This window comes from Fukomys damarensis, unplaced genomic scaffold (assembly GCF_012274545.1).
Source record: "Fukomys damarensis isolate Sample0158 unplaced genomic scaffold, DMR_v1.0_HiC HiC_scaffold_10, whole genome shotgun sequence".
In the NCBI taxonomy this organism is placed as follows: Eukaryota; Metazoa; Chordata; class Mammalia; order Rodentia; family Bathyergidae; genus Fukomys; species Fukomys damarensis.
Window position 1 is genome coordinate 17,543,974 of NW_022900922.1, and position 20,003 is coordinate 17,563,976.

Below are 20,003 nucleotides of genomic sequence, written 5' to 3' on the forward strand. Positions count from 1 at the left end.
CCGCCTGCTTCACAAGCACAGAGTCCTGAGTTCAATCCTCGGCACCAAAAAAACCCCCCCAAAACCCAAAAATTCGTATTATTATTATTACCACTACTAGTAGTAGTAGTAGTAATTCTTATTCCAGGGATCAAACCCAAGGACATTCTACCAGGGAGTTATGCCCAGAACTTTTTGGGACAGAGTCTCACTAAGTCTCCTAGGCCTAGGCTTCCCGCTTGTGATCCTCTTGGCTCTCATATTATTTTAGATGAACAGTACTGACCTCTAGTTATGCCTCTCAGGCCTACATAGCAAGGGTATTTTTTTTCCCATTTCTTTTACCTACCAAAGTATATGCTCTAACAACATTAACAAAAACAATACTCTTAAAGCCATATTCCATATCTTGAAATCATTCTAGGAATATTATCTACTAGACAAAAATTTTATCTGCTAACACCTGCCACTAAACTTTTAATTTATTGCACTGCGGATAATTTATTTTGCTTTGTTCTTTGAAAAAAAAATGACAATTTAAAAGTTTAAATATTTTGTGTCAGATACACCTATAACATAACAAGACTCTGTAAATGTCTGTATTTAAATGAAAGACCAGAATAAAACACCATTTACATTGTTGGAGATGCCCACACACCTGCTCACTCCTTAATCAGAGAAGATAATAGGAACAAACAATCCAGTAATATTTTCTCCAGAAGTATATCACACCAAAAGTAATACAAATAATAATTCTGAATAAAGGTGAGTCAAAGTCATGTTTGAATAGGTTTTTTTTGTAAGCAGATATAAAGGTAAATTGGATTAAATGTGAAGAAATAAAAGCACAAATAAAGATGATCTGGTTAATATATTTTAATCAAATAACAGTAAGCTTTTAGCAACATACAATTGCTACTTAGGAGCATCTAATTAAAACAATGGTTTTATATCCTATAGGAAGTTTTAATAAGTGATTTTTCTCGATGCTTTGAAAAGAAATCCAGAATATATTATAAGCTTCCCTGATAATAAGATTAAGTACTGACAGTTCCTTCATTATTAAAAAAAAAATGCAAGAAACTGTTTCTTGATGAAATGTTTTAATCTTGGCATCAATAATTCATAAATATATCACATTTCTTCTTTAAAGAAATACCCTTGCTAACCCTAATCCTTGTGGCTGGGCATGGTGGTGCACGCCTGTAATCCAAGCACTCGGGAGGCTGAGGCAGGAGGATGTCTCAACTAAACAGTGAGACCTTGTCTCAAAAAAAAAAAAAAAAAAGATACCCTTGCTATCTAGGCCTAGGCCTGAGAGGCATAACTAGAGGTCAGTACTACTTACCTAAAATAGTATGAGAGCCAAGAGGATCACAAGCTGGAAGCCTAGGCCTGGGAGACTTAGTGAGACTCTGTCCCAAAAAGTTCTGGGCATAACTCCCTGGTAGAATGTCCTTGGGTTTGATCCCTGAATTAACAATTACTACTACTACTACTGCTAATAATAATAATAATAATAATAATTTGGGTTTTTTTTTTTGTGTGTGTGTGTGTGTGTGTGCCGGGGATTGAACTCAGGACTCTGTGCTTGTGAAGCAGGCGGCGGAACTACTGAGCTAAATCCCCAGCCCCCTAATAATAATTTTTTAAGAAGAGGTCTTACAGGTGTAGTTCAGTGGTAGAGCACAAGCTTTGCATATGCAAGGTCCTGGGTTCAATCCCTAGCACCAAGAAGAAAAGTAATAAGAGAGAACTAAATTAATCTGTGAAATATACTCCTTATCCTTAAAACACACCCTAGAGTAAAAGTAACAATCATAGTCATGTCAGAGTAAAACCCTGAGAACTAATCATGGTATGTCAATCTGAATGGAGGAAAACTACCTGACAGATTAGAGAAGTGCTGTTCTGCGTGTGTGAGTGACTGACATTTAGGCCAGCAAATCAATGGGGAAGATCCACACGAGCGTGGGTGGCATTCACCAGTGGGCTGTGGCCTGGATGGAATGAAGGGGGGAGGAAAAAAGAAGTGCCTCCAGTGTGGAGGAGCTCCGGTATTTCCTACCACCTTCGGAGCTCAATCTGCAGTTTCATCAGCTTCCTAACACAGGCAACTCCACAGTAAGCATCCAGGCCTTCGACCTTCGACTGTGGCAGCTCCACCTTTTTCTGCAGCTTCCATCTTCCCGGGCTGAACAGACACTTAATGTATCCTCTGGCTCTCCAGCACAAAGATAGCCACTGTGGATTTGTAAGCCTACCTACTACATCCCTTGCACAATTATACATATATTTTCCATTGATTCTGTTCCTCCAGAGAACCCTACTACAAAACCTCTAAAATAAGTTATTGTACAAGTAATTAAAATTTAATAAATCTTTAAAATTTAAAGTGGCATATTTTTATTTTTACATTACAAAAATTTTTGCTTCTAGGAATGCTTCATATATTTCATATAAATAATTTTCCATATATTCTATTTAGGGATGCAGTACACTACAGAGAGTCAGAAACAATTTTATTTTGAATCAGTTTTATCTAAACTAAAATTAAGCTGCGAGGTCTGGGGGAACTGCCTGCATTTCTGTAAGTCTCAATCCATTAATTAGAAAAAACAGAACCACAGTCGCTTGCTGGGCTAATGCACAGAAAGTTTTAGCACAGCATCTGACACACAGTAAATCCTCCATAAGCGCTGGCTATCATAATAAAAATGATCAGGCACCATACAAACACTGCAAGATATAATCAACGCGCTTCCCAGGAAGGACACATTGGCTCAGTCTTTCTAGAACCTGCAATGTAGCACATTGAATTGGACAGCAGACTTTCTAAGGTAACTTGGGGCTGCAATATGGAGGTGGTCATGATATATTTGGAAGAGTCCGCCCTTGGGAAGATGTCTTCACACAGAAAATTATAAACTGAAGAACTCAAAACTCATAGATGTCAACAATCAAAGCAGAGAATCAAGATGGTTTTTAAATACAGACATTGAGAAGAGAGAAACATGATGTATTTATCCTCTGGAAGAGAAAGTTAGGAGAGCGGCCACTTGATCTCTAAAAATGTAACGGGTTATGCACGGGACTACTTTGGGAGCCTTCAGAAATGGTAATCTTCAAACATAAATAGTGCCTGGCAGTCAAAAATCTCAAGAAAAACATTTATTTTTTTACCTTCCCTGTACTTCCTGAAGGATTCACTTCATAATGCTACATAAGCAAGTGATCACCAAGAAAACCTATCCTTACACAGAAATGACACAGGAGGCTTTTAAGCATCTGGTCAAAAAATAAAGCATAGGCTTCGGGCTATAAATTTAAATTTACTGTTACAAGCTTTCCCTTGAAATAGTAAAAGATGGATTACCTTTCTTATGAATTTTTTTAGTATGTGTCAAATTTAGAAGAAAAAGATGGGCTAATTTTTATTTGTTCCTTCAAAATGAAGCTATTACATAGTTCCTTCTGGTTCAAAGCATTTCTGCCTAATAAAAAGTAATTATCAAATATTTAAATGATAATTTGCTATCTCATGTTACTATCTTAAAAATAAAGAATATTAAATTTGACATCACAAATGTAACCCCATTAATCATTTATGTGCATAAAAACCAACACTTGGAAATTCTGGAGTCATTATGATTTATACAGTAGAAAAAAAAAGACTGAAAGGTAGGTCTTTGTTAATTTAGAGCATCACTATTAATAATTTAACAAAATTCTGCCTGTGGGGTCTGGCAACATGATACGGGGGAAACATCCTCTTTTGTGTCTGTTAAAAAAGCACACAATTGGAATATCCTAGATGTCCAAACACAGGTGAATTAAAATTTTAGATTTGTACCAGCTCCCAATTTCTTTGGTAAGCTCAAAAACACATAGAAAAGTGAATGAATAGAATACAAAAACCTATTTTCATTTTTAAAATAAAAGTGAAAGAGTGAAGAATTAGGAATATAAAAATAAACAGATATTACATCAAAACACTTAACTTTTGAATGTTCTAAAATCCCAATTTATGTCATTTTAAAAATGCTTTACTCTGTGTAACCATAAAAATATTAATTAAATGTGATTACAGTAATAAATCCAACACAGTAGTTCCCAATTCATGTCCGTCTCACAGAAACCCAGTATCTTAAAACATTAATGGTTTTATGAGAAAATGAAAAAATGGAAATAAAGTGTTTGTAAATGGGGAGGATATGAGGGGGTGAAGGGAAGGCAGGGACAAGGGGAAAAAATGAGAACCAAGATCTGTCATGTAAAGGTACAAGATCCCAATAATGAATGTAACTGTACTGTATACCAAAAATGTACCAATAAACTCAATGAGAGAAAAAAAAAACATTAATGGTTTAAGAAAATACAGTGACATACTATGGAATAAGCCAGTGTTTTTTTAAAATACCATGTATAAAATGACTTCATTCGTTTTCCAAAGAAAATCTAGATAACCAAGTAAGAATATTGCCATACACAGCACTGGAGACTGACTGACTGGTCAGGAAATCCTAGAAGGCAATGTGAACAAGTGATATTGGGTACTACTCTGCAAGCTTTGTCCAAAATAGTTAGACTATCATGTTTCCTCATCTGAAGACAGGAATGAAAGTATTTGTCTTGTTTATCTTTGCTGTGCTATTTTTATGAGTGAAATAAAATAGTAAAAGCTAACATTTCCTGAGTGCATGGCATGTGATAGGCTATTCTTACCCTTTTGTGTATATGACCTCATTTAATTCTTAGAACATCTTTGGTCAGTGTTTTCCATTATTACCTACCTTAAAGACAAGGATGAAGCGACTCAGAGAAGTTAACTAACTTTACCAAGACAACTTAGCTAAAATGGAGCCCAGAATGAAAACCGTGGTCTTTTGACTCCTCAGAACAGTGATATTATACACTGAGAGGCATGAAAGGCAAAAAGCATCAAAAACATAAGCAGCGATCCCAGAATCTATTTTCCTGTCTTATTTAGGAGACAAAATCAAGAGTCACCATAGATGGTCTGGGGAAAGGCAGTAGGGTACTTCAGAACCACATTTGCAAGAGAAATACACTGACATAGGGTTTTTCTGTCAGGTTTCTTATGAAGACAAACTATGCAACACTCACAACTTAAAGGAGGAAATGACTGGCTCATGATTTCAGAGGTTTCAGTCCATGGCTCCAAAGCAGAAACATCATGGCAGAAGGATGTGTAGAACAAAGCTGCTGGCTTCATGGCGGTCAGGAAGCAGAGCATGGGGGAAGATCTCCAGAAAGAAACTACCCTCCAAAGGCACAATCCAGGGACCCACCACCTCCAACAAGGCTCCACCTCCTACCAGTACATTCAGCTATGAACATGATTTATCCACTGATAAGTATAGTACTCCAAGTTCCAGGCATCCCTCCGGGAATCTCAACCCATTTGTGCTAAACATTGCAATTTTTAAATTTTTTGCATGAAATTAATACACTGCATGGTACTTAGAAAAATTGTAGGCACAAGAATTTGAAAAGAAAAACATTTTTATTATGTTCCATTATTATGGCCATTCCAAAAATGGAACATTAAGCATAAAAGGATTAATCTAGTCAACACTTAAGATAAACTGGCACAATTCTAAATCATCATTAAACAAGATAATGCAATTTGGAATAAAATGAGGGGAGGAAGTAAGACTCTCCTGACAAGGCTCAGGTCATGTCAACTAGCACACCTGGAGGATCAACTAGTAAAGAATAGAACATGGAGTCTATAATGTTAAATGAGAAGGAAAGTATAAGGAATGCGCAGAGACAGGAGGAGAGGGGAGCACCAAGTTCTCAGGAAATGCTTAACTTCAATCCAAGAATCAACATCAGATCCAAAGAGTCAGTCTCATGAAGATGACCAAGAATACCCTGGCTCAGGCACCTAATCAGCCCAGAGGGTTCACCACAGAATGAATTAATCAAGTTCAGTGAATAACACCAGGGGTTTTCAAGCCTTTTCTACCATGACAAACATAAACAAATAGATTTGACAACAAGATGCAAGAAAACTCATACAAAAAGAGTATATATGCATAGTGGAAAACTAAAACTAAAGTTTCTCTAAATAATACACTCTGGCATTTCTTCTTTCATTTTTTTTTTAAATGTTTGGCATGAACTATTAAATGTGTTTCATGGTTTCCTAATGAGTCTTACCCCACAGCCTGAAAAAAAACAAAGGTTAGAAGACCAAGAGTGAGCTGGTAAATAGGCCGTCTTGCAGCCAGCCTAAGACCAGCTTCTGCATGAATGTATGTACATGTGCGCATGTGTGTGTGTGCCTGTATCTCCAGTAATTGCACTGCATTTGCTTCACTGTGTCTGCACGCTGCACCTCCATCTGCTAAGTCACACTCTGATCTTCATCACTAAGAGGAACTGTGGACCTGTCCTTTAGAAACAAATACGTCAAGGAGGTCAAGCTGTAAAGAACAGGGATTTGCTGTATCAACATTCTTATCACAAAGCCAGGAGCTAAACTTTCTCTCTGTGAGTTTCCAAATGAGTCCCTGAGAGGAAATTCAGGTGCAAAAGCAAATTCTACTCAGTGTGTAAATTCCTCAGAACTCTGGGCTGCTCCCTCCTGAGCTCCCATGTGCCCTGAATTTCTCTGAGTTTCCGTATGAATAATCTTCACTGGCCTGATGTCTCTTGCTCACCACACAGATGAATCACAGGCTCCTTCCCCATTCTTTTTGCTTCAAAGATTAATACCAGCATGGAAAAATCTCAGAGATAAAAATTACTAAGTATTTTTCTTCTTTGGGTTGAAATTTCAGTAAATATTTCAGAAATGAGTAAAGTTCTTTTGGAATCCCCACCCAAAGCTACCCACCACCTTCAGATAATGAGCCTGAATAAAAGGAAGCACTAAAGGATCTGTGTGGCAGAGGCTCATCCGGAATCTGGCAAACACCACCAAATGAGCCTAGAAGGGGCTGAGATGAGGAGGCCTTAGTGTGCGGAGACACACTGGGGAGCATCAGGACTTGGGACACACTGGAGCGTTGGTCTGTACAGCGTCAAGGCTGAGGAAAGCCAGCTTGCAGAGATTCATGACTACAACATCATCAGTGCCACAGGCAGATGGCAAGGCACACAAAATCAAGTCTAGGAGGCAAGAAAGTGGAGGGAGAAAGCATAGGAGCAACATTTGTGAACACATTCTCAGTCAATTCAAAAGAAATCCCATACACTTCACCGTGATCTTCATCTGCAACTTAGAAAACAACACAAGAGAATAAGAAAAATATTTACTGATTACAGACAGGGTCTTATACTAGATGCTGCACATCTCAGGAAGATCGCGGGTGGCGGGCTGAGGGGAGGAGGAAAACAGGAGGTATAGGAACAGGAAGAAGTGCCCAGTCAGGGACAACATGAGTACAGTAACAAGCTCAAACCAAAGGGTCGCAAGGTGCCATCGGGAGGGCCTCATGCAATAAAGCATAGCTGAGGTGCCAAGCTGCCCAGCAGGGCAGCACCTCACAGAACAAAGGTACAGAGGACAGTCGAGGAAGGGTCTTGGCCACATCCTTTGCCCACACAGCCACCAGAGAGCAGATAACTTGGGTCTCTCTTCTTCAACTTAATGTTTCTGAGGTCCATGCTTGTCACAGCAAGTGTCAGACTTTCCTTCTTTTACTGCTGAGCAGGAGGAGTTCATGGTGCAGACAAGCTACATGTTCCTCATCTCCTCACTGGCGAGGGGCATGGGGACTGTGTCTACTCAGGCCTCTACATGTCTATTGTTTTGTGTGCAGTACAACTCATTTCTCTTGGGTGACACCTAGGAGTGGAACTGCTGTGGCTTTGGGTAAATTTATGTTTAACATTTTAAGAAATGGCCTGATCAGTGTGCAAGGTAAGTTCCCACTTCTTCACATCCTCTGAATTGTTTATTCTCAGCAAAGCCTATTTCTGGCTGCCAATGGCACCTCACTGTGGTTCTAATTTGCATTTCTCTGATGACTAAGGAGTCATCCCTTCCTCGTCTTTGTGGTGGGGGGTACTGGGGATTAAACTCAGGACCTACCACTTGCAAGGCAGGCAGTGGCACCACTGAGCTAAATCGCCGGCCCCCGTTCCTCATCTGGACTTCACTCACTTCCAGATTCACCAGCAACAACTACCTCCCCTCTAGTAACTTTGCCCTCACAGTTTATAAACTAGTCGATTCCCTTCCAACTTCATAAAAAAGCCGAAACAGCTCCCCTGATGCTGCAGTAATATGGATCTCTGCTTTGTCCCACTAGCCTCTCCATGGCATCTGGCTGACAGAAAGAACAGCCATTTCTCCTAAAGGAATTATTATATCCAGAGAAGTTCCTATCCTGATATTATGCACCCATTATTTTAACAGCACCCTTCTCTCTGAGGAAGCTTTTCATATGATTTGCTGGTCTGATTCCATCCTCAGAGTCCCACTGTAGATGGCCAGAAGTCACCCCTGAGGTTTTGGCTTGAATGCTACATGGGTATCTTTTCAAAACAGAACAGTGTACAGTATCAATAACAAAAAGCCAAATCATCTATATCAGTATCCTCTGCTTAACTGAATAATTAATCTTCATCAAATATACAACACTGAAAGATGAAAGGCCCTTATTCAACAAAGCTGTGAAACACTCACAGCGGAAAATGAAAACAAAACATTCCCTCCAGAGATATAGATTCTAACTTTAACCCCATCCGTCAATGTTCTACTACTGAGAATTCAGTCTCAAGTTCCCCTTCCGAAATCCAACAACTCTTCCTTCTATGGATGCATAGTGTGACTATCCTCTTTGCTTTTTGTATCATTTCCCCAAAAGTTAATCAGATAATAAAAATTTTAAGCATTAATATTTTCATGAAAATGCAGAAAGAACTAGAAGCCAAAAGGGCACCGACAGCATGTAGAACATAATTAAACCAAGCTCACTATTACCCTCTACCATGGCTAAATTAAACCTCTCAAGTCCTCCAGGGCTCAGGCACTGATGGCAGGGGTGGTACCTCTGTCCTCCAGCGGGTTGCTGGCAAGGTTGATCGTGTGGAGTCCTGAGTTGGGATTATGCGCTAGAGCGAAGGCCAGTTTTTGTGCAAAATCTCTGCAAGTAAACAGAGTAATAAACAGCAAGTATATACAATGTAAAACTGCTCAAATTAAATATTTAAAGATTAAAATAGAGTGAAATCTAAACCACCAGAACCATCCTTGGGGACATTAATCTATGTACTATGCTTTATGTTAACATCCATTAATATTTCATCTGAGAATTAACAAAGCCATAGCTAGAAAATGTTCATTTCAATTTACCAAAGCCTCATTCAAACACAAATAGAAAATATGTAATTGCCTCTTTAAAGACACATTGCTGAATGCTATTAACAGCACTACTTGAACTCTCTATAATTTACAAAAGAAAAAAATCCTGGATCATCTACTTTTCATAAGCTTCTTTAGTGCAAGAGAAACCACCAACAGAACTAAGAGTCAACCTATAATGTAGAAAAAGAATTTTACCAGCTGTTCCTCAAAGGACTATTACGTAGAATATATACAGAATTTAAAAAAAAACAGGCCCCCCCCAAATTTAAAAACCCAATTAAAAATGGGCATCTGAATGAACAGAAATTTCTCAAAGAAGTAAAAGCAGCAAATAAACATATGAAAAAATATTCTACATCACTGGTCATTTGAGAAATGCAGATGAAAAAATACTGAGATTCCACCTCACTCCAGAAAGAAATCAACTAGGCTGCACATGGTGGCACACGCCTGTAATACCAGTACTTGGGAGGCTGAGGCAGGAGGATCACTCTGAGTTCAAGACCAGCCTGGGCTACAAGTGAGTTCCAGGTCAGTCTCAACTACCTAGTGAGACCCTGTCTCAAAAAAACAAAACAAAACAAACAAACAAACAAAAAAGAAATCAACCAACAACAAGAGTGCTAGCGGGGTTGTGGGGAAAAAGGAACACTTCTCCACTGTTGGTGGGCATGCAGACCAGCGCAACCACTGTCGAAATCAGTATGTAGATACCTCAAAAAACTAGGATTAGAGGTCCCATTTGACCCAGCTATTCCTCTGCTGGGTATCTTCTTTCCAAAAGAATTAAAACAATCCTACCACAGCAATATATACGCGCCCATGTTTTATAGTTGCACAGTTTACAATAGCTAAAACATGGAAGCAGCCCCACTGCCCATCAACTTGAGTCTGGATAAAGATGTGGTTTTTTTTGTTTTTTGTTTGTTTGTTTTTATAATTAAAATGAAATACTGCCGGGCATGGTGGTGCACGCCTTTAATCCCAGCACTCAGGAGGCTGAGACAGGAGGATCACTGTGAGTTCGAGACCAGCCTGGGCTACATAGTTAGTTCCAGGTCAGTCTCAACTACATAGTGAGACCCTGTCTCAAGAAACCAAACAAACAAACAAACAAAATAATATAATAAAATGAAATACTACTCAGCCATAAAGAATGAGAAACTTAGAGACATTAATAGCTAAAATGGATGCACACTGAGGCCATATTCCTAAGTGAAATAAACAGGACACACGTGTAAATACCGAATAGTTTCCCTGGTGTGAGAAAATGAAAATGTAAATGAGGATAAAAATGTATGATAATGTGAAATAGGAAGAAAAGGTCTAAAGGGGAAGGGGAAGTGGAGAGGTAGGGGAAAGGAAAGAAGGGAAAAGAAACATGGAAACATAAAGTCTTTGTAAATAGGGAAGGGCAGAGGAGGTGAAGAGAGGGCAGGGGAACGGGAAAAACATACGAACCAAGATATATCATGTAAAGGTACAAATTCCCAGTGATGAATGTCACTGTACTGCATACCTAAAATGTACCGATAAACAATGAATTTTTCTTTTAAAAAGTCTGCTTTTCGTGAAAATTCCTAATAGGCTACTCCGTATCTTTGTTTGCATTTCATGTAACATTCATGAATGTAAAACTGATTTCTCTAATTATTGAGTTAAAGGACACCATTGCTGGTATATTTTATTTAAAAAAAAACCAAAATAACTACTTTAGTTATATTTAACCTGAGAAAATGGCTGAGTGCTATAATTACAAAATGTCAACCCTCATCACTTAGCTGTAAGCCTTTGTTCTAACAGATTCTAACTCATGCCCTTAAAAGCAAAGGCTAGGTAGGGAATGGTTTATCTAGTGAATAACCACTAGATATAGACGACGTAAGTGTTAACTCGAGGAGGGAGAGAAATCTCTGAACTGTTCAAAGCAAAGTGGTAAAATCACATGAAATATGTTATTGCTATAACTACAGTAATGATAATAAAATCTTCACACAGCACCCATACTAGGAAAAGCACTATTCTAAGTACTCTGCAGATATTAATTCATTCATCCTCACAACTTTAATTCCATAACACTATCATTATCCCCATTTTAAAGACAGGGACCTGAGGCATGGTGAGCCTAAAAAACTTACCCAAGGCCAGGAGTTCTTTAGTATTACAATAAATACTTAAAAGTACCATGAAACCCAGCTGAAAGTGTCATCAAATTCTTGACTTTCATGATAATAATGATGTGCAGGGATTTTTTCCCCCCCAGAGAGGAAAACACTATATTCTAAACATAAGAATCCCAATCTTTTTTCAAAACTGCATTAATTAGAAGAGCAGAGGGACATAAAGCTTTAAAGCAACACAGTTATATATTCAAGAAAATACTCACATTCTAAGTCCAGCATTTTCCAATACCAGTTCTTCCAGTCGACTGGACCTACTCACCACCCTCAAGATCTGTTCAGAGACATCTGTGGACTGCAACAGAAAACATTCTTTGATTGTTCCATAAGTCTAATACTGGAAAAAAAAAAACTTACTTCATCATTATAAATCCATGCAATGCAAAGTTTCAGTTAAATAAAACATTCATCCATATAGCCATTCATTCAATACTTATTGAGTGAGCAACTACTACTCTGCACCATCACCAAGACGACTCTGGGTCTACAACGACATAGAGGACAAAGTCCTTGGCCTTCAAAGTATAGGATTCAGCAGGGGAAAGAGAACCACTCCCCAAAACTCATATGCTATAAGCCTAGTAAGCAATGGGATGGGTCTTTGGGAGGTGATTGTACCATAAAGGTACAGCCCTCACGAATGGGATTACTGCCCTGATAAAAAGAGGCCTCCCAGAGCTCCCTAGCTCTTCGACCATATAAGGACATGGCCTGAGGACACTACCTACAAACAAGAGAGTCCACTAACACAGAATCTGCCAATTCCTTAATTATGGGCTTCTCCACAAGTGGAAGAAAGAAATGCCTGCTATTTATAAGCTATCCAACTTACTGTACTTTGATAGAAGAAACACAACTTGCCTGACAAAGTAAATGCATAATAACGACAAAATAACAAAAAAGCCATTTTATTAGTGTTATGCAAACACACAGACCCATCTCACTCATCTTGGGAAAACCAAAGATTGTTGCAAAGAAGGTGCTGTCCACAATAGAGCGCTGAGGATTCAGTGATGGTGGTGACAATGGTGACAATAAAGGTGGTGTCTTCAGTCTCACCACCGGCCAGGCACTGAGCTAGAACACCCATACGTATTTCACTAGAAAACCACGACTTAAGGGTTAAGATTAATTTCTTCTGACAGATAAGAGAAGAAAGGTATAAAGATATTACATACTTCTACAAACAGACTAAATAAGTACTTGATAAATGGGAACTAGTATCATGATGTCCTGGCTAGTATCTACTAAAAACAGAGCAAAGGGGGAAGCACCCTAATGATGGAAAAGAGTTAACTGTCTACTATGCTAATACATCCATTTTTAAGAACATTATGTAGTTGAGTAACTTTGGAAATATTTTAAATGATTAGGATATAATGTTAAATGAAAATACATAATTAGAATAAAATAACATTACAACAATTAAAATGAGTAACATAAGTACAAAATTTTTTCCTCCCAGTAACAGAAAGTGAACTCAGGACCTTGCATTTGCAAGGCAGGAAAGACACAACTGAGCTAAATCCCCGGCCCTGGATGTAACAAAATCTTGAGGGAATTATGAAAACTACAGAATTGCTCCACGGTGGTAGAACTGTACCTGATATTTTCTTTTAAATTTTTATACGTCAATGTTTTTTATTTAAATTCCATTTTATTCTAAACTTATTTGTTAGCTCTTGACTTTATATTGTTTAAATATTACAAAGTAGTATTATAAAATCTCATTATAACTTAGGATCTACTTAAATCCTTTATAAGAAAAAGTACATTCTGTGTCATGGCATGCTTTTTTTCTTAAAATATCACATAAAAATATGACAAGCCTTTGATAGATCAGATACCAATAACCATAATGGTAACAGCCTCTGAACCGAAATATGCATGTTCTGTAATCAAGTACCCTTTAAACACCTAACCTGGAAATTCCCTGAGTCCAAGAGCATCTGCAGCTCTTGTAATTCTACGTATGCATTCTATGTGTGTAATTCTTTTAATTCTGTGATTGATTATGATTCTATGATTGATTCTGCTCAGTCCATGAGGTAACTTTTGAACTACTCCTGCCTGGGTTTGTAATGGTGAGGAAAGAGAAAAGTTAATTCCAATTGACCTGATGCCTGCAATTTGCATTATGCTGGCAATGGTGATTTTCCTAATGGTGATCCCTGATCAGTATAATTCCTTGACTCACAATTACATTCAAGGGGACCAATCTTAATCTGTATTGCCATGGTAAAGTGATTCCTTAGGTAATGTTTTTGGAGGGATTATCCTAATTTTGAGAAGCAATCCATGGGGTCATTACCTTTTCTAGCATCCAGAGAAGTAATTTACCAAAGCAGTGCTTTGAAGATTTAATACATATTGGGTGTAAATATTGCAATACAAATTTATTAAAGTAAGTGTATTAAAGTATGTCTAAATTTTCTTTAAGGATCCAGTAGGAAAGAGGCGCAACAAATCATTCAAGATAACATTTACCAGCTAAGTTTTATCAAGTGTCAACTATATGAAAAGTATTATTTTCTACATTAAAGAGTACAAATGAGACTTTAAAAAGCTATACATATAAACCTACAGCTCTACTAATTATAAACAGCTCTTTCCAAATGTCTACATCATGATCAGCAGTGATTTAGAAATTTTTTAAATTATGGCTCGCTAAGAACTTTCATTTAGTTAAAAATCAAATGCAAGCTGGGCCTGGTGGCACACGCCTGCAATTCCAGCAGTCTGGGAAGCTAAGGCAGGAAGTTCACAACTTCAAGCTCAGCCTGGGCAATTTAGCAACTTAGCAAAACCCTGTCTCAGAATTAAAAATAAATAAATAAAAATTAAGATTGCTGGACTGCCAGGCATGGTGGTGCACATTTGTAATCCCAGATACTCATGAGCTGGAGGCAGAAAGATGGGAAATTTGAGGGCAGCCTGGCAATGTAGCAAGTCTTGACTCAAAATCCAGTAAGAAGAGCTAAGGACATCACTCAGTGGTACAGCATTTGCTTAGTGTGTGCCTCAGTACCAACAGAACAAACCACCAATAAAGAATGTTGAACAGAAACATGATCCTCATCACTTCCTTGGATTTTTAAACATCTTCTATTCAGGCCAGAATGAGTGACTAATTTGCTTTATAAGATCAGTATAAATCATAAAAGTCAAATTCTTCTTGTGGTACCTTGGCATAAGAGGTTTTTCTTGGGCTAAGAATGGTCTTAACAATCATATAACACGAAAAAACCATTTATTTACATCATGCAGTTGATATTTTTTAAAATCTCAAAACAATATGCTTGTACATTGTCATTTCTTTCAAATAAACTCAAGGTTAGAAAGTGCTCTCAGCCAGGGATGTAGCTCAGTGGTGCCACAGCCTGCTGGGCTAGTGCAAGGTCCCAAATTCAATCCCTGGTACCAAAAAAAAAAAAAAAAAAAAAAAAAAGAAAAAGAAAGTACTCCCAGACTGTCCACAGCAGAACCATCAGAGGAAATAGGCTCATCACTTCCTAACTTCAGTGAAAACCATAACCTCATTTTTCTTTTGAAGATTTATATAGTAATAGCCACAAAGACCATTTTGCATTCTAAAACATCATGTTAAAAATATGTCCATACATGTATTTTTTTTTTTAATTTAAATCTCAGTTAAGTGAAGCAGTAAAGGGCAGGACTCAAATCCTGTCCCTCTGTTTCTGGCCATCTAGACCAACCAAGCAGGAACATATGCACTTCAGGGCTTTGTTTTGCAGCAGCAAAATGATCAGGCACTTTTTTTTTTTTTGTCTAAACATGAAGGCAGCAGACGATCTAGATGGAATGACAGAATGCCAGCACCAACTTTCTGGACCCCTCTCTGTACCACGACTGGGGAAAATTTCCAAAGCCAGGGTACCTATACCCTCATAGGAACTCTCAGAAGGCTCCATTTTATAAATCACAAGCTCATGTGAATGTCTGAATGTGTCAGAAAAATTGACTTGATAGAGATCTTTTTTCTTTCTGATGCCACAATCTGAGCTAATCTCCTTCTCACTTCTCCAGTCTGCCCCCTTCTCCCCCAACCTCTGCTGGTTCAGTCCTGAAAAGGGTCCCCTTCCAGCAAGCAAACATTCCAGGTTCCATTCCAGCTTCCCTTTCCTAGCTACCTGCTTAATCCCAGAGGCTCCGCTCCTCCTCCACCCTAAACTCCATCAACTCCACTCCAAAACTGCCACTACTCGGCTGATAAAATTTCCAACTTCCCACTCCCATACTTGTTTGTTTCTCAGCTCCTTGCTAGTTTGACTGTGAGGATGAAGATAACAGCAGTTACCAGTTATGAAATGTCTGCAATATATCAGAGCCCGTGGTAGAATTTCTACACACACCACTTACTCATCCCAACAACCTACGAATTATATTGCTATGCTCACTCATCCACTAATTCCACAGTTATTCTACATCTACTAAAGTAATTTTTATCAAAGAACTACTTTTATCAAGCTACTACAAGCCACTTTCAAAAAAACAGGATAGAAATGAGTAAGACAGGAGCCCTAACCATCTCACAAGAACAGGTACGTAGGAAGCTGAGGCAGCTAGGTCAGGGAATTTATTGAACATCACATAGCCTGGTGGTAATTAAGAGGTAAAATCTGAAACTCAGGTTTCTAATACCAGGCACATGTGTTTTTTCTGTATTATGCTGGCCCCTAAGAGGTCCACAATAAGGTTAACCCATTTTTTTCATACTTATATGTTCAGCCACCCACACCCCAGACAAATTCAGAGAACCTAGTAGCCGGCTCACTAAAAGTCTCCATCCTCCACTTCCTCCAGTTCCGGGTCTCAAATCCCATCTCTTATTATGAAAATCCTAATGCCCCCAAATTCTAAGGCCTCTGAAAGCCTGAAGCTTCAACGTAAGAGCCTCTAATAAAGCAATACCTAAATTATCTCTTGTCCTAAAATAAAACATCTCAAAGCTAACTTGTGAATAAACACCTGCTTTGGGACTAGCAAAATCCCCAATAAAACATCTACTTTATCTTCCAACATTGCCTACAGCAGCTTAAAATATGAAATACTTCTCTGAAGCATCTCACATTACAAACTTCACAAAATGTATGGGAATCACCTGTAAGAGCACATCTCCACATGAAATAAGATGTATGCTGCTCAACAGTATGGAAGAAAAACCTTTTTAAAAACAATTATCAGTTTTTGTTTTGCTTTTTTAATTTCGCAAAGCCAAGAAACATTCACTGCATCTTCAATTACTTACCAGTTTCAGATCCTTAGAGGACAACTTTGTGAACCACTGATTATATTCCAGTGCAGCAATGATAGGTACTAGGTCCCTAGAAGCAGAAATAGCAAAGTACGTCAACATGCTCTTACATGATACTCATATTACCACTGTATTTTTAACCCACAACACCCAGCTTTAGCTGAAAATGTGTATTATTCACAAACACAATATCCAAACCAAATTATTTTGACCACCAGACAATTAAGTACTGTGACAAATTTTCAGTATGACAGAAGCAGAATTACTCAAAATCAAAGTAAATTACCTCCAGGGACTCTGATTCCTACTTCCCAAGGAAAGGGGATTGGTAGCATCACTAATTCTGAGAATTTCCTTGTTCTGAGATCAATCATGTCTAATTCTTAGTTATTTCTTTTGACCTCTCCTTCATAAATTCTTTAATCATCAAGAACCTCTTCTATTCTCTGGGAAGAACAATTCATACTGCAGTCAAGAAGAGAGTCTGCCATGACAGGAAGTGGCACCAGATGGACTGGCAATGCTCAGCAAGCATCCTGAGACCGTTTGGCAGTTTGCACGGTTCTTAGCAGTAGTCACACCAAAGAGATGGCCCAGGTATAATTTTGTGTGATGCTTTCTATGAGTTTTTAAGCCACAGAGCAAAGCTGTATGCCTGAGAAATAGGTCTCCACTCCAGCTTCCAGCCAGAGCCCCCACAATATAGCCCCTAGGAGCTCAAGACAAAGTGGACAACTCCTGACTCATCCAACAGGCCGTGCAATTTCACCATCGGAATTAATTTCAACTGCTCTGCTCAGTTTTGAAAATCTATGTGTCTTTCAATGCCGGTGTCACATGTCCTCGGCACTAACTCCTCCTTGGCCACCCCAGCACATGCTGGCATCTCTACAAAGCACTTACTTCCCTCTATCTCACACCACGGTTTGCTGCTTAACCATCCATCCCCTACCACCTCTGACTGCAAATCATCTGCAAACCAAGCCTCTGTTCACTTTTATGGCTTTAGTGAGGCTGTATCACATTTACCTTCTGTGCCTGGTATAGAGCAAATACTCAAATTGTTACTGAAATTTTGAGGCAGGAGATGGAAAGGGAGCTGAACACTAGTATTACCTGACATCTTTAAGTTACTAGCACCCTGTACTTCTGCTCATAGATAACCGCACTTAAATCTCAAAACAACCCCCGGAAACATTGTTATTTACTCATCACAGATGAAGTGAAACTGGGCCAAGGATCAGCAGGACAGTTCTGGCCAGAGAATGATCAGTGTGCTTTCCTCAGACACCCTTTGGAAAATGGAAACAAGAGCCTATAGTGGAAGAAATGGGTAGCTATAGGCATGTTTCCACACGCCAGAGCTTCCACCCACATGTCTTTTTATTACTGCTACTTACAATTTTTAAAAAGCTTTCAATTTAAAAGGAGAACACAACTCTTTGAAGAGCTGTTTTATAATCTTCCCTCACTCTATGCCCTTCCACTGGCAAGGCTCTGTGCCCAGGACAAGTCTGTGCATCTCTCCCTGCGGCCGATGACAAGCACAGCTTCATGAGAGTGAATTCTACTTTATGACAGAGACCCCAGCCACAAGTTCTCTGAACATTCAGGCTGACAGCAAAGCAACTGTTCCTTGTCTCCTCGTAGATTCAGTCAGGGAATGACCGAACTTCAGCACCTCATCAGGGTGCAAGGTGCTCTGTCAGTCGGTCTAATTTGAAGTACTAATGCTTTGTGTCACAGATGAAATCATGCACTTTAAAACAGTAAAGCTTGAATGAATGCAGTAGGTAAGAACATCACTTCTTCTACAGACCACCTGCCAAACCCTTAAAAGAAAAATCTTGGTGCAATAAAAGACAAAATCTCTCCTTGTTGACACCTGAAAAGCTTATGACAGAATATTAAATTTTTAAAATACACAATAATCTAAGTGTACATCTGTGTGATATGGTTAGAATTATAATTATTAAAAACTACATATAAAATGATATAAATGCCACAAATAGAGGCTGTGTCATTTAGAAGAAGAGAAGACAATGTCACAAGGACAGTTTGCCTAAGTGGTAAACATTAGCAGGAATGTTTCATTTTTTTTCCTAAAATTCTTTGTGTTTTTAAAAAAATTTTTCTATGATTCACATTCATAATGTGACAGGGTTATAAATTAAATGTTCTATTTATGGTGTAAATAAAATTTTGCTCTAGAAAAAAACTGTCCATGGAAATGGTGGAGACTTAAGCACATTGGCACGGTTTGCCTACCATGTATCTATAAATCGTGTTGGTGCCTAGGCTTTTTGGTGTTAAAAACAATTAAGAGGAGGCAATTACATACCTTAATTCATTCAGTCACTGTGTAACTAAGCACTGAGTGAGCACTAGGCAGAGGTATTAACATCTGATGATAAAAGAAAAGTTGTAAAAGCAGTTCTATTTCCTCCACTCCACGTGGTGGCCAGAAACCCCAGACCTGGTGTGTGAGCAGGGATAGGCTGAAGGTGCTCTCAGGACACAGCCTTGAGCAGATAGGGAAGGGATCACAGGGCTGCTAAGAGAAACAAGGGCCAACCAGGCAGGAAGATGGGGGACCATTCCAAGTGATTAGGGACAGCACATAGGAAGGCACAGGAGCCTGAACATGCCCGGCAGGCCTTCTGTCCATACATTCAATAAGTGGGTGACATGCATGAATCTCTGGGCCTGATGCAATAATGGACACAGGACATGTCCCTGCTTATGACACTGATGGCCTGGCACAGCCCAGCAGGAGACTGAGGAGGGAAAGGCAACCACAGCAGAATGAAATCAGCCCTGTGATGCAGGGGGAATGCAAGATGCTGCAAGTACAGAGAATGAGTGCTGTACAAAATGAACAGCCAAGGAAAGCCTCTTACAGAAGGCCTTGAGCCCCTAGAAGGGAGGAAGGGAGAGGAGACACATTCTAGGCACAAGAAATGGGTAGTGGAGCAAGGTATGACTTAGTCTAACAGTTTAGATCTAACATCAAAAGCATGTAAAGGGAACAATTCAAGAGGAAGAGCTGACAATCATAAACATATATGCACCAAATATAAATGCCCCCAACTATATAAAACAAATATTAAGTAACATGAAAAACCAAATAAGCACTAATACAATTGTAGTGGGGGATTTAAATACCCCACTATCACAAATTGACAGATCTACTAGGCAGAAAATCAACAATGAAATAATAGAA

General features: G+C 38.7%; 1 protein-coding gene across 1 annotated transcript in view; it reads right to left on the reverse strand.

Annotated features, from left to right (window-relative positions):
• Carmil1 (capping protein regulator and myosin 1 linker 1) overlaps positions 1–20,003 on the reverse strand; it is a 303,045-nt gene that overhangs the window by 129,804 nt on the left and 153,238 nt on the right. The window contains exons 9-11 of the mRNA XM_033761782.1: positions 16,775–16,850; positions 11,712–11,800; positions 9,010–9,104 (exon numbers count right to left, since the gene is read on the reverse strand). Of these exons, the coding sequence (XP_033617673.1) occupies positions 9,010–9,104; positions 11,712–11,800; positions 16,775–16,850 (260 nt within the window). The remainder of the gene's footprint in view (positions 1–9,009; positions 9,105–11,711; positions 11,801–16,774; positions 16,851–20,003) is intronic.